The following is a 12,657-nucleotide window of genomic DNA, read 5'->3' on the forward strand; positions in this document are numbered from 1 at the left end:
ATCCAGTTCTCTGCTATAGGATGAAATCAGCAAAGAGGATTCAAATGATTTGCCTTTGACCAGGGGTAAAAGATGAGATTAAAAGTGAAGCATCTTCAATAATAGCAGTGAAGCTCCTATTATTTTTGTCTTAATGAAATTTCTTTGTCTCTGCACCTTTTCAGGGCTTTTATCCTTTGAAGCTTGTTCTTTGGATGGGTTAATAGCCTCGCTGACCTCTTTTGCAGAAATAGCTACGAGGTGTGTAAGGAAACAGCAGATTGGTTACGTGCCCGTACCGTCCAGCACCCAAAGACTGCCATCATCTGTGGATCTGGACTGGGAGGTCTGGCCGATGTGTTGGTTAACAAGACAGTCTTTCTGTATGAGGACATCCCTCATTTCCCACGGAGCACAGGTTAGCACAACCCAGGGCGTCAGCAACCCATCCGTCAGCAGCCTGCAACACCCTTACAGAGGGATAATTAAAATCAGCGTGCACCACTTGGCGCTGCTCTGCAAACCAGTCCCTCGGTGGCGAAATGTGTGTTCAGTAAAAAAAACCATATTTCTGTGCTGTGATATTTAACTTTCAGCTCCTTGTTTCACAGCGTTTGGCCCCCCTGTAATGCATAATCAGCTGATAAATCCTTCTGAAGTCAAAGACCTTGAGATCTGTAACTAAACCGATGCTCTGTGAATTTCCAGTTGCAGGGCACGTTGGCCGGTTGGTGTTTGGGGAGCTGAACGGACACCCCTGCGTGTGTATGCAGGGACGTTTCCACCATTACGAAGGATACTCCATCAGCACAGTGAGTTCTCATTAAGAAAATCACTCACGTAGGGGGAGATATGTTGTAAAAGATGCAAAAGTGACTGCTCATTTAGCTGTCTAGCTGCAAGAGATTAGCTCTTGCAATGAACTTATATCGCTCTTGCAAGGAATCTTGCTTGGATTTTAGATTTCTCCCCCCAAAAAAGTGGGAGTTCAAACCAGGAGATGGCCAGCTTCTGCTGGGGGAAGCTGGTGCTGTGCGACTGTACAAGGTGGCTAGCCCCGCTATGCTCGCGGGGTAAAGTAGTGTATCATACAGGGCAAATTGATTTACATAGTTTAACTCTGTTTTAATCATAATTTAAATCAGCAGTCAGGAAGGTTTGAGTGATGAGAATAATCTATTTTAATCTTCCTTTGCATTTGTATAGTTTACAGCTTTCCCCCCCTAGAAAAAAACTCCCTGGCTAATGTAATTTGGCATGCTGTCCCCGTTAATGTATAGAAGTATGTGAATATTTGTGTTTATATGACTTCACATGCATGTATGCACATTTCTGTTAGAAAACAATAATATTTATTTACTGGCTGATAGTTGTGTGTTCTTTTTATCTGGATAGCTTTGAGATTTTACTTGTGGCTGAGGTCAGTTTGCATTTGGATATAAACTGTAATACTTGGCACCACTCAATTTTTTTATAGAACAAAACTATTTAAAATGCACTTGATATAAAACTAGGTTTATCAAAACATGCTTGTCTATTAAAATTAACTCATTTCTTAAAGCAGTGATGTGCACAGTTAGGAAACTTTCTGCTTACAGCTTCTGTAGCATTTTAGAGGTGTCATATCATCCTGATTCCTCCTCAAAATCAAAACTCTTTTTTGAGTTCCAAAGTGTTCCTTAACTTTGGATGAGCAGGTCACTGAAGTGAATTAACATGAATAAAATGAAATAAAAGAATCTCTCTGCTTCTGCAAAATGCATCATTGCTGTAAAAAGCTGCTTTATCAATTACATTCCAAGTCCATGTGCATACGTAGTCACTTCAGTCAGCACAGTGGTTTGATCTCTGCAAGACCTTGGCAGCAAGGAAAAATTATCTGCATGTTCTTTCTGTACTGCATTTATTTGACCTTAGCACAGTTGTAGGAAATAGGGGCTTGCATTTTAATGGTATTCATTTCAAGATTATTTTTTAATGTGTTTAAAAACCATTAAAATTCTTTCAATTTAAATTAGAGGAAAACTTAAAAATGGAGAAAAACTTGGTTTGTCTCCTTGTAGCCTCATCTGTGTCGTGTAAGCTGTCCACAAATTGCCATGCTACAAGTGTAGTAGTAGCTGTCTACAAATTGTGATACTCATTGCACGTATGCCTTGGGTTCCTGCAGATCACCTTTCCCATCAGGGTCTTCTTTCTCCTGGAGGTGGAGAACTTGATTGTCACAAATGCTGCTGGGGGACTGAATCCCCACTTCCAACCCGGGGACATCATGTTCATAAGAGATCACATCAGCATGTTTGGCTTAGGAGGGCAGAATCCGCTGCATGGACCAAACGATGAGAGGTAAGAAGGCATCGGCCCCGTGTTACAAATTAAACCTTTATTCTCCCAGCCACAGGTTAGGACTCCCAGTTGTGCCTACTGGCAAATATTTACGGAGAGGTAGTTTGGCTCCAAGTACCCACGAGGGAAAAGTCAAAGCAGTAGCTGTGCGTGCTGTGCCACCTGCCCTGCCTTCCCCAAGCACCTTTCCTTGGTTGTTGCTTACTCTTATGAGCCTAGAAGGAGTTTATATGCAAACCTCCAGAAGGTTTTGTTTTGCAAAAGTAGGCTTCTGATCCTTCTCCTGACATGGCCAGCCATACCGTCTGCTAAAGGGACCAGCTGCTGTCTCTTCTTGTCAGTCCCTCTCTCTGCTCATTCCTCTTAATTGAGCAGTCTGGTGACCTGCAGTGTCTCCAGCCTGTGTTTACCAACAGCCATTCCTGGTGTGATGGAATGCATATGACAGAGGCCAGGCAGTAAGTTGATAGCAGAGCAAAGACAAAACATCTAAATCTCCTGATAAGCACCCTTGTATCCAGGTCATTAAACTGGGGTGCCTTTGTTAACATCATGTATTCACTGAAGGCATCAGTCTGAGAGGTGGTTGTCCTGGCAGCCTCTTGGGACACCTCTAGATCTACAAGAGTGACCTGCTGCTGGTTGAGCTGGGAAATCAGGTTTCCTATACTAGCTGTGTAGCAGGATCCTTAACCTGTGGACAGTGCACAGAGGGGTTTGTAACACATCTTCAGCCCTGGACTGCAGTTGCCACCAGATAGAGAGTTGCTCTGAGCAGGAGGTTGGACTAGACCTCTTGAGGTCCCTTCCAACCTGAATTAATCCATGAGCCCAAAACCCTTCCAAGGCACCATCAGACTGGTAGAGTGGCAGGCAACCAGCACGGTCATAGCACTGAGAGGAGACATGCCAGATGGGCCAGCGTTTACAAAAGGAAGCCCTTTGGCTCTCAAAATGGGGCTAAAAATGTGAGGACACATTCACTGGAGATTCAGGCTGAGCAAAGCAGAGCACCTCAGGTGTCAGGAAAGTCAACATGGAAGCAGTAAAGATCCAGGGCTGTCAAGAGTATTATGGCAGGAAAGAAAGAGGTTGGATTGTGATAAGGAGATAACATAGCAAGAACTATTTCCTAACCAAGCTGGCAGGAGAGAAGCTGAGTGTGTGAACCCAGAGGACAAGCAACAGAGGTAGTGAAGGAGGTGGCAGTGTGTGACCAAAGAGTGAATTTAGATAACAAGATGGTTACGTTCATTGAGTTGGTACCTCCATCTTGAAAAAAGGACGTTTACAGGGCAGGCACCTGGTCTGTCCTGGGATCTCTCAAAAAAGAAAGTTCTGGCTGACAAAAGGTGGCCTGCCTGGCTTCTGGTTAAAGTTAGTTCCTTCCTGATGTAATGCCAGACCTGGCTCCTGCTTCTGAAGAAATCTGAAAGGTGCTAGCAACTACCTCAGGAGAAATAAATGCTGTTCTGCGATTCAAATGGCAAGAGGACAGTACCCATCTGAAGCAGAACATCTTTACATCTTCATGGGTATTAGTGTGGATTGACGAAAAGAATGATCAAAGGCACAGAAGCCACATGGAGGAGTGCTTAAAGCTCTCTGCACTTGCATAATTGCTCTGGAACAGGAGGAGAAATGCCAATCAAACAATAACTGCATCTGGACAACATTCAAAGGCAGCATAGCTGTCTCATTGCCTCCCAAAAGCAGCTTCCTGGTGAAGACTGCAATGCTCTGGGAGGTGACTTTTGTCCTGCTGACCAAGGCAGCAAAACGGACAAAAGGTCTTTGTGAATCAGCTTTCAAAGCACTGTGGAGCTTTAGCTGAGCAAACTCCTCCTGAAATCCAGCCCTGCTCAGCCACCAGGAAGGATTTATCTAAGCACAACAGAGTAAAACTAGAGGCAATGAAGTGATGTGGAAAGGGAATATACCGCAAGAATCTGAGGACTGAATTTAATAAATTAGAGATTGGCTTCTGCCTTGCTGGCCAGCCTTCAGGAAAAAGAAGCAATTTTCATGGTAATGAGTACTTATTACCTTAGACCAGATGGAAAAGTTTGGTTTTTATTTATATAACATTTTAGTGTTTATAAACATAAAATAAGCCACCTACTGCCCTAAACATTCAGCTGGAAGAACATGAGAAGAAGCAGGAGCTTTAACGGGGGACCTGGTCTCCTCCTACTGAACTGAGTTGGTGAGCATGGCTGGGAGTTTATTTTCCAGACTTCCTCAGCAGCAGCGCACCACTCTTGGCCATCTACTTCTGCTCTCCTTGAGTCGGTAGTAGGATTTGCTCAGGAACAGGACTGAGCTGTTAAGATCAAAAGCAAGCAAGAGACCCAGCCTTGAAGCACAGACTACCTAAACTATGGCCCTGGATCTCCCACATGTGCTACTCTCCCCAATTCCCTGCAGAGGACGATGCCTGGAATGGGATGGCATTGCCTAAAGGTAGACATCTAAGACCATCTGACACTCTGCTGCATATCTAACACCCATTCTCTGGGGCTGGCAGGTGCAGCGTAAGACCTACAGGATGTGTGCATGCTCTGAGCAGGCAGCTGAGGGGCAGGCAGAACTTACTGGGGCATCTCAGATGGACAACTGAATTGCACTTCTGTCCTAGAAGAGTCTCCAAGCTTGTGCTTGGTGTGATCTTGCTGTGCCAGGAACAAAATGCCGAACTGGATGCTCTTTCCTGGGATGTATTTTCTGACTAGCAAGCTCTCTTCATCTGCCTTATGAAGAAAGTCATTCCTTGAGGCCCTTCAAACTAGACAGTAAAGGGAAAAGACTCAAATCTCATGTGATTTGTCCAGCGCATCCAACTCTGTTTCACTTTGAAGCGTGTGGGTGTTAATGCGGTGACAGGACAGCCCTTGCTGTTGTGGTACAGGGCATCCCTCTGTTTTGTAGCTGCCTGCTGTGATGAGCCTTAAATGTAGTGACTGATGCTCCATCCTGCTCAAACCTCTTCACTGGGATGACCTTTGGGTCTCAGTGTGCAGGGAGCCTGTCTGCAAGCTGTTGTGCAGGAGGACCAAAGGGCAGTAGCTTTGGATGGACAATGTTTAAAAGTCACCGTGGGTGTTTATTGGGAAGAGGGAATTGACTGTCAGTGCTCTCGGGAGACAGGAGTCCTTGGAAAGAGCATTCCCAAAGGGTTTGTGTGGTAGGAATGTGATGCCAGACCTTCCAACAGCCATGACCTCTGTGCTGAGGGTCTTGGGTGATTAGATCTAGCAGGAAGTCATGATGGCAGAAGTATCTGATGAGGCTGGGATGAGAGAGAGTGCATCTGTGGCAGGTCTGTCCTCAACATTTCCCCTTTCTCCAAAGGGTGACCGTGACTGAACTGATGGAGGGGAAGCAGCAGTAGCAATATGCGCATGGCTCTGCCCTTTACTGTCTTGCAGGTTTGGAGTGAGGTTTCCTTCCATGTCAGATGCTTACGAACAAGATCTGATCGGCCTGGCGATGGAGAGCGCGCAGGAGCTGGGCTTTCTGAGCTTCATCCGAGAAGGAGTGTACTGTCTGGTGGCCGGTCCCTGCTATGAAACCGTCGCTGAATGCCGTGCGCTGCAGGCGCTGGGAGCGGATGCTGTAGGTAAGCTGCCTGGGCTGGTAGGGTTGGTTGGGCACATGGATTAAACAGTTAATTCTGCTCAAGGCTGACTTTCTTTAGTCTTTGACTCTCAAAGTCTCCTGGGCATAGAGAAATGAGCTCTGTGTATTTCTGCTTAGTTCTGCAGTGGCTTAGCGCAGCTCCTAGGAGGGATCCGCAGAGTTTCTGCGTGCTCATGGCTGACCAGGACAGGGATCCCGGCACAATGTTGTGTTTATTTCCTAAACACAGATCTCCCGTGCTCAGATGGCTCAACTTCAGCCTGAGTGGGGCCTGATCAGAAACAAAGTCCTTTTCTATGATTTTTTTAAACATCCTGGTGCTGTAAGGATTTTCACTGTGCCTCTTCCCTACAATGCAGCCCTCCATAAGAGTCTTGGTTGTTATGGGGTGGAAATTACGGATACTTTCCAAACTGCATACAAGGAAGCTAAGCATCATGATCCGTATAATTCCTCCAACTTGACTCCTATGTCACTGAAGCAGCTCCTGGAAATCTGTTCATTAATATCTGCAGATTCACTGTGTGTGGGAAAAAAAGAGCTCGGCTCCCCCCAAAAGCCATTTTTCTTTGCAATAGCTTTTTTAGCCGAGGAAGAGAAGAGCCAAATGACACAGCACATCAGTACTTCTCTTAGCAAGGCTGCAGTCTGACACATCTTGGAGAGAGACATAGCATGCAGGAATCAAATGTGGGTGGTTTATTGTGCTGAGCAGGGTTGTAACTGTAGTGCTACAACTATTCCAGCCTTACAAGTATCACAGCCTTTAACTATTATGTAGCTCAGAGCTGTGGGGGAACGAGGCAAGGGCTGAAGGGAAGGATCATGGTTTGCAGCCTTGGAGAGATCTTGTTTTGGTGTAAATCCTGACTCATCCCAGTCCTTTCCTCTCCCACTGTAGGCATGAGCACTGTCCCAGAAGTAATTGTAGCCAGGCATTGTGGCCTCCGCGTCCTTGGGATCTCCCTCATCACCAACAAAGCGGTGATGAGCTACAACAGTCAAGAGAAAGCCAACCATGAGGAAGTGCTGCGCATCTCGGTGGTCCGGGCTGAAGCCCTGCAGAAGTTGGTCACGCATCTCCTTGGCAAGCTGGGGGAAAGCACAAACTCTGCATGACCTCCAGCCCTTTATCATTCATATTGTAGCCTGTGAACGCTAGCAAGTGCTGGGGGAGAGCTGTTGGTGAGACCGTCCCCTTCTGCTGTCCTGATTTTTGAATAGACCTTTTGATCTTTGTCCCTGTGCTCTAGCTGGTCAGGTGCAGAGGTTTGCTTTCAACGTTGCCAGAATGATCCTGTTAGCAGCCAGTGACCAAAACACCCTTCTGGCACTTAAACAGGGTCTGACCTCAGGCATGTTCCCAAACCCGTATATCAGCAATGAGCCCCTCAGTACCGCGAGTTCCAGCTCCCCCTCGTTCCGCTGCAGAGCGTTTGGTGTTTCTTGCCTGCGGTGCTGCAGCACCCTCCTGCCTTGCATCTCTGCTCCCTCATTGCACTGAGCCCCCAGGTTGAGAGCTGGTCACAGGGCTTGGTGCCTGCTGGGATGCTTTGGAAGGATCTGATCTGAAGCTGGTGGAAGTCCATAAAAAGACTCTGCGTTTTGGATGAGGACCTGGGTATGTAAAGCAGGTTAGGCTAAGGATGAGATCTGTCTGGAATGAGCAATGCTGCAGAGCAGGCAGATTGCAGCTGACTTTACAGCTTTGAAAAACCACTGTGTCCCCATGCACGGGGTTGTGTTCCCTTACCACCCCTGAAAGTCTCACCAGAAAGCTTTCTCTTTGCTTGCTTCTTGGGTCTTCATGACCAGCTTCAGAGCTCAGTAGTTGTTTGCTACAATGCAGCATGTTGCCAACACCCCCCCCCACCTCTCCACTCTGTTTCCAGCCTTGAATCGCTATTGCCCTGTTTTACAGGGGTGAAAGTGAAGCTCAGGTACAAGGCATGTCCATGCATGGTGTGAAAGTGGCCAAGCTGGAGACAGGATCCAGGTCCAGCTCTGCTTTGTTCATTCTGTTTCTGGATGTCTTGGAGATCAGCAGCTTGAACCCCTTGCACTGGACACTGGTGTCACTTTGGTGTCCCAAGACAGAAATCGGTCTGACCCAGCATATCACCCCAGCTCTGCTCTGCTGCAGTCCCTGCTGCAGATGTTGGAGCACCAATGGTTTGTGGAGTTTATTGATGTGAAATTACAGTGGAAATTATTTTGGAATAGGTATGATGTTTATCTGGCTGTCCTGGTCTACTTACATGAAGAAACTGAGCCCAGCAGTAAAGGAGTAAAGGACTAAGAGGAGGCCACCATGCTCCCTTTTACCGGTGTGCCGATGATCTGTCAAGGCAGGGTGACTGCTCACCAGAATGATGCATTATTCATTGTCCCCCAAAGGTCAAGCTGAGCTATGGATGCAGCTGGATGTGAAGCAGTGACTGTAATTATTAGGTAACCTTTTCCCCTTCATTTATCTTGGAGTTCTCTGTAAAGCCCATAACTGTCCTAGCTAAATGTTTGCGGTGGACACTGGTCTGAACTGAAGACACCCAACTGCTCATGGAGAGCTCCCAGTCTACCTTCCTAAATTTAGCTGATGAATTGTTTACTGTTGGTGCTTGCCCTGCTGCAGCCTTCAGCCTTTTGTGATGTTTCTTCAGCTCCAGGTGCAAAAGGACATTGGCCTGGTGAGTTGTTTATTTCTGGATGGGTATTTGCTTGAAGCCCTTCATGCTGCAGTTCCTGGTGTCACTGCTGCATTAATGGTGCAGATGTTGCTGCTGGGAGGAACAGAGTTGTGCTGTGTCCTCCATGAAAAGGTAGCACTGCAGGCGTAGGAGAGATCTTGGGGTGGACTCCCCATCCCCTTCTCTTCTCCTGTGGTCAGCCCTGACAAACATCTGCCCAGTCTCGAGGACTTCTGGAGGGGGAGGATTTGTTGCCTGTGCTCTGCTTGAATGAGTTGCTCATTCAGCAGCTCCTGGCACTTGGAGGAGCCCCCTGAGACAGCAGCTCTTTCCTTTTGGTGGGTCTGACTGTCATGATGATCACAGGAACGAGCTCTGGTGGTAAAATGCAAAGGGAAAGAGACTCCAGCTTCTCCTTCCACAAGGCTGTTGCCTTTTTGGTCTAGCAGGAGTGAAGTGCTCATCAACAGTGGCAGCAAGAGCAGGGAAATACAAAAAGCAGCAGATGTGCAGAGCAAGAAGGACCCACTTCTACCTGCTCCCTTTTCAGACTTGTCCCAGTATGAGCTTGTTACAGGGCAGAGAGGGAGCAGATCATTTCCCCTGCCTAGAAAATGGTGCTTCACATTCATCTAATTAATACTTGGTAAATACAAAGTCTCCTGAGTGAGTGGAAGACAGCTGTGCAGCTAGCTGTAGCTAGAGAGCAGCTGGGGTAGCTAAGGCTGGGATTTCAGCAGACTCTGTTAATTAATCAGAGTCAGGCTGGACTGTGAGGTGAAGGGAAGCATCCAAAAAACCTGCTGCTGTGCTGGTACTTCTTGAGCCAGGCTTGAGATGAGGAGGAGGAGGAGGAACTTGGCAGTGGCACCTGCTTTTGGTAGGCTGGCTCTGCTCCTCTCACCCCAGGCACAGTGTGACACCTGTACTGATGTGAAATGTGTATCTGAACACAACTTCAATACAACTTGAAATTTCAGCTGAAAATCACCATGCAGCTAAATCTTTGGCAAATTATGTCTTTTTAAAGAAATGGCATTTGAGTCCTCTAACAACACTTGGGGGTTCTTCTTTCTGCTGTCCAGGGTTGACTCGGGTGGCTCAAACTCTGCTTGAGCATCCCAGGTTTTGTCCCTGTAAATGATGAGAGAAAGGGAAAATTGCCTTGGGCATGTTAGGAGGGATGGTGCTTGTGTTTTAGGAGAGAGGGGGAATACAATTATGAGTGGATTCACCTGGTTTTGGAGATACTTTTAATCCAATTTTGTTTGGGTTTTGCTGCTGATGGTTTTTGAAAGGCTGAAATACAATGATGCAAGTGAGAGAAGAAACTGGGAGGAAATAAAACTGTCTGTGATCCTGAAAACAGTGTTTTTATTTGCTGTGCCAGTACTGCTGGTTAGAAAGGAAGGAGTTAGTTACTGTACCCCCCTGCATCCAGCCCCTGGGCTGGGGGGACAGAGCACCGGGGCTCAAAGCTCGGGATAACCAGGACCAACATTTCACCAGCACTTTGCACAGGAAAGGAACGCTCCGATGAAAATATACCGAGAACCAAAGGACCTCCGCTAACTTTCGAGCACCTGAAAGCTACGCTGGGCTGTGGTGGTACCAGTGCAGCAAGTCACCCGCACCAGAAGCAGGATGTGGTTCCCTCGATGCTGCTCAGCGGGCATCTTGTGGGACACGGCACTTTGGCATGTGCCTTTTTATTTCATGGTCTTAGTGCTTTCTGGCAGTGTCCAGGGCTGAAACAAGTAGATGGTAACACACCCTTGGCTTCCTTTTATTCCTGTATTCTATGCTGCTTAGATTAAATTTCAGAAGTAGATGTTATGGTTATAAGGACAAGCTGGAAGATGCCTGAAAAGCTAAAAAAATAATGTAACATGTTGAAAAAGAGAACCCCACATTGTATAGCTGATCCTGGCTTTTTCAGTGATGTCAAGAGGAGAAATCTCGGATATGACCCTTGGCTGGACTGTATCATGAGTTTTCAAGTAGAGATCTCCGCTGTTATTTGAGAAACAACCCTGCAACCTCCCCAAAAAAACCTGGTTGCGTGATCCATCCCCTTTCCTTTGCAAGGCTTGGTTTCCCTGACTCTCTTTACATGAGATTTGCTGTTTGCACTCCTTTCTACATAAAAGTTAACCAAAAAGCTTTTAAAAACTGTGCTCTCTGTCTCAGCTCAGCAGCTGAACATATGCTTTGCCTTCATGTTATCAAAATTCCCTTGGATGTTTGTCTCTACTGAAAACCTGCAGTTGAATTAAGGGGGTTCTGCTATTTTTTCCCAAAGGCTTTAGGTCTTCACTGCGAGGATTTCATATGCTGGAAAGAATTAAACCCTTCCTGCCAGACTGAACGTGTGGAGTGAGAGGGAATGAGATCAATTGCTTGGTCTCAGTTTGCTGAATTAAACTCTTACTTCCAAAATCTCAGGGTGCTTTCAGAGGAGGAGTTGGTTTAAGAGCCAGAACGTGGGTGAAGGCTGGAAAGGACCGTCCAGCCTGTTCTCCTGCCGAGGGGATGTCCTCTCCAGCCATTCCTCATCCCGGGGGAGGAATGCATCCCTGAGCCCAGCCCCACAGGTGTCTGCTCTCAGCCCCCAGGAAAACTTTGCTCTGGAGGGAGGGGGATGGAAAAGCAATGAGCTCTGCTGGGGAAAACTGTGCTCTAATAATGGGGAAAAAGAAGCTTTTTTGGGACTCATCTCCGTGCCACACCCCGGGAACTATGAACTGCATACCTGGGACACCCTTTGGTGTCTCCCCGTGTGTGAAGGCTGCGTTGTGCAGCAGGGAGAAGGCGGCCATCCCGCTGCTCCGTGTCCAGCCTGGCTCTCTCCATGGGATGCTGGCGCAGCATCTCCCTTCCCGCACGCTGGCATCCTGCCCCAGCTGCCCTGGCATTGACGCCAGGCTTGGGGCCACCCCCCAGTCCCCAAGCCCGCTTCCAAAAGGGCCGTGGGCTCTGTGATTTGGGGTAAGCACCTCGCACCCCCTTTTCTCCCAACCGAGAGACAAAACCAAGAGGCAGCAGCACCCGGCAGGATGGGCAGTCCCCCTGCTAACTCCCCGCAGCTGCCTGCCGCCGATTACGTCTCTGCTCTGCACACGTCTGAACTTTCCTGCCTCCTTCTCATCTTTAATTAAGCACTTCTATCGGCCGAGCCTTCTCGCTGAATCTGAATTATATTCCCCCCCCCGTAGCCATGGCAACGCTTCCCCTGGGCAGGCTGCTCTGGAGCCGGTGACAAACCCCACATGTGGCTGTTTGGTTGGGCCTGGAAATTTCCCTGCCGTTTGAGAAAACTTGGGAAAAGAAAATCCCCCGATGAGCCGGCGGGCAGCAAGGGGAGCTGGGGTGAAAAGCATCACTGTTTGGGGGGAGCATCGCTCCCGTCCCTCCAAGGAGACCCCTTCCAGCAGGGATGGCGAAGTCGTGATCCGAGGGTTCCTGGGTTTTTCCTCCAAAAGAAGGGCACGGTGCCCGGGCTTTGTGTCCTCGCCCCAGCCCCAGGTGACAACCCCACTGCAGCCATCGCATGGTCCCTCGGTGGCACCGGGGCAGCCTCTGCCCTGCTCCTTCCGCCGGGACCAGCAAAAACACAGCCGTGACGCTGCTGTCAGGAGCCCAGTGAGGCGGGGGGGGCAGCGACAAGGTGCACAGATGCGGTGACACAGGGCAGGGATGCAGTGACAGGGGTAGGGCTGGGTGACGTGGGTGAGGGCTGGGTGACATGGGCAGGGCTGGGTGGCACGGGAAGGGATGCAGGGACTCGGGGAAGGGACGGAGTGATGGGCAGGAGGAGGTGGCAGGGCTGGGTGACAAGGCAGGGCTAGGTGTCAGGACAGGGGTGGGTGACATTAGGCAAGGTGGGTGACACAGGGCAGGGAGAGGTGATGGGGCAGGGGTGGGTGACATTGGGGACAGGTGATGGGGCAGGTGACAGAGGACAGGGACAGGTGGCACGGGGCAGGGGTAGGTGACGTCAGGCGGG

General features: G+C 48.5%; 1 protein-coding gene across 1 annotated transcript; it reads left to right on the forward strand.

Moving 5' to 3' along the window:
• Positions 1-265: 265 nt before the first annotated feature.
• LOC129212304 (purine nucleoside phosphorylase-like) lies at positions 266-9,866 on the forward strand. Its single transcript, XM_054840723.1, has 5 exons — positions 266-397; positions 688-791; positions 2,150-2,325; positions 5,754-5,944; positions 6,866-9,866. Exons 2-5 carry the CDS (start codon positions 747-749, stop codon positions 7,081-7,083), a joined length of 630 nt encoding a protein of 209 aa, XP_054696698.1. The 5' UTR covers positions 266-397; positions 688-746; the 3' UTR covers positions 7,084-9,866.
• The last annotated feature ends 2,791 nt before the right edge of the window (positions 9,867-12,657 follow it).

Source organism: Grus americana, chromosome 13 (genome assembly GCF_028858705.1).
Source record: "Grus americana isolate bGruAme1 chromosome 13, bGruAme1.mat, whole genome shotgun sequence".
NCBI classification, from domain to species: Eukaryota; Metazoa; Chordata; class Aves; order Gruiformes; family Gruidae; genus Grus; species Grus americana.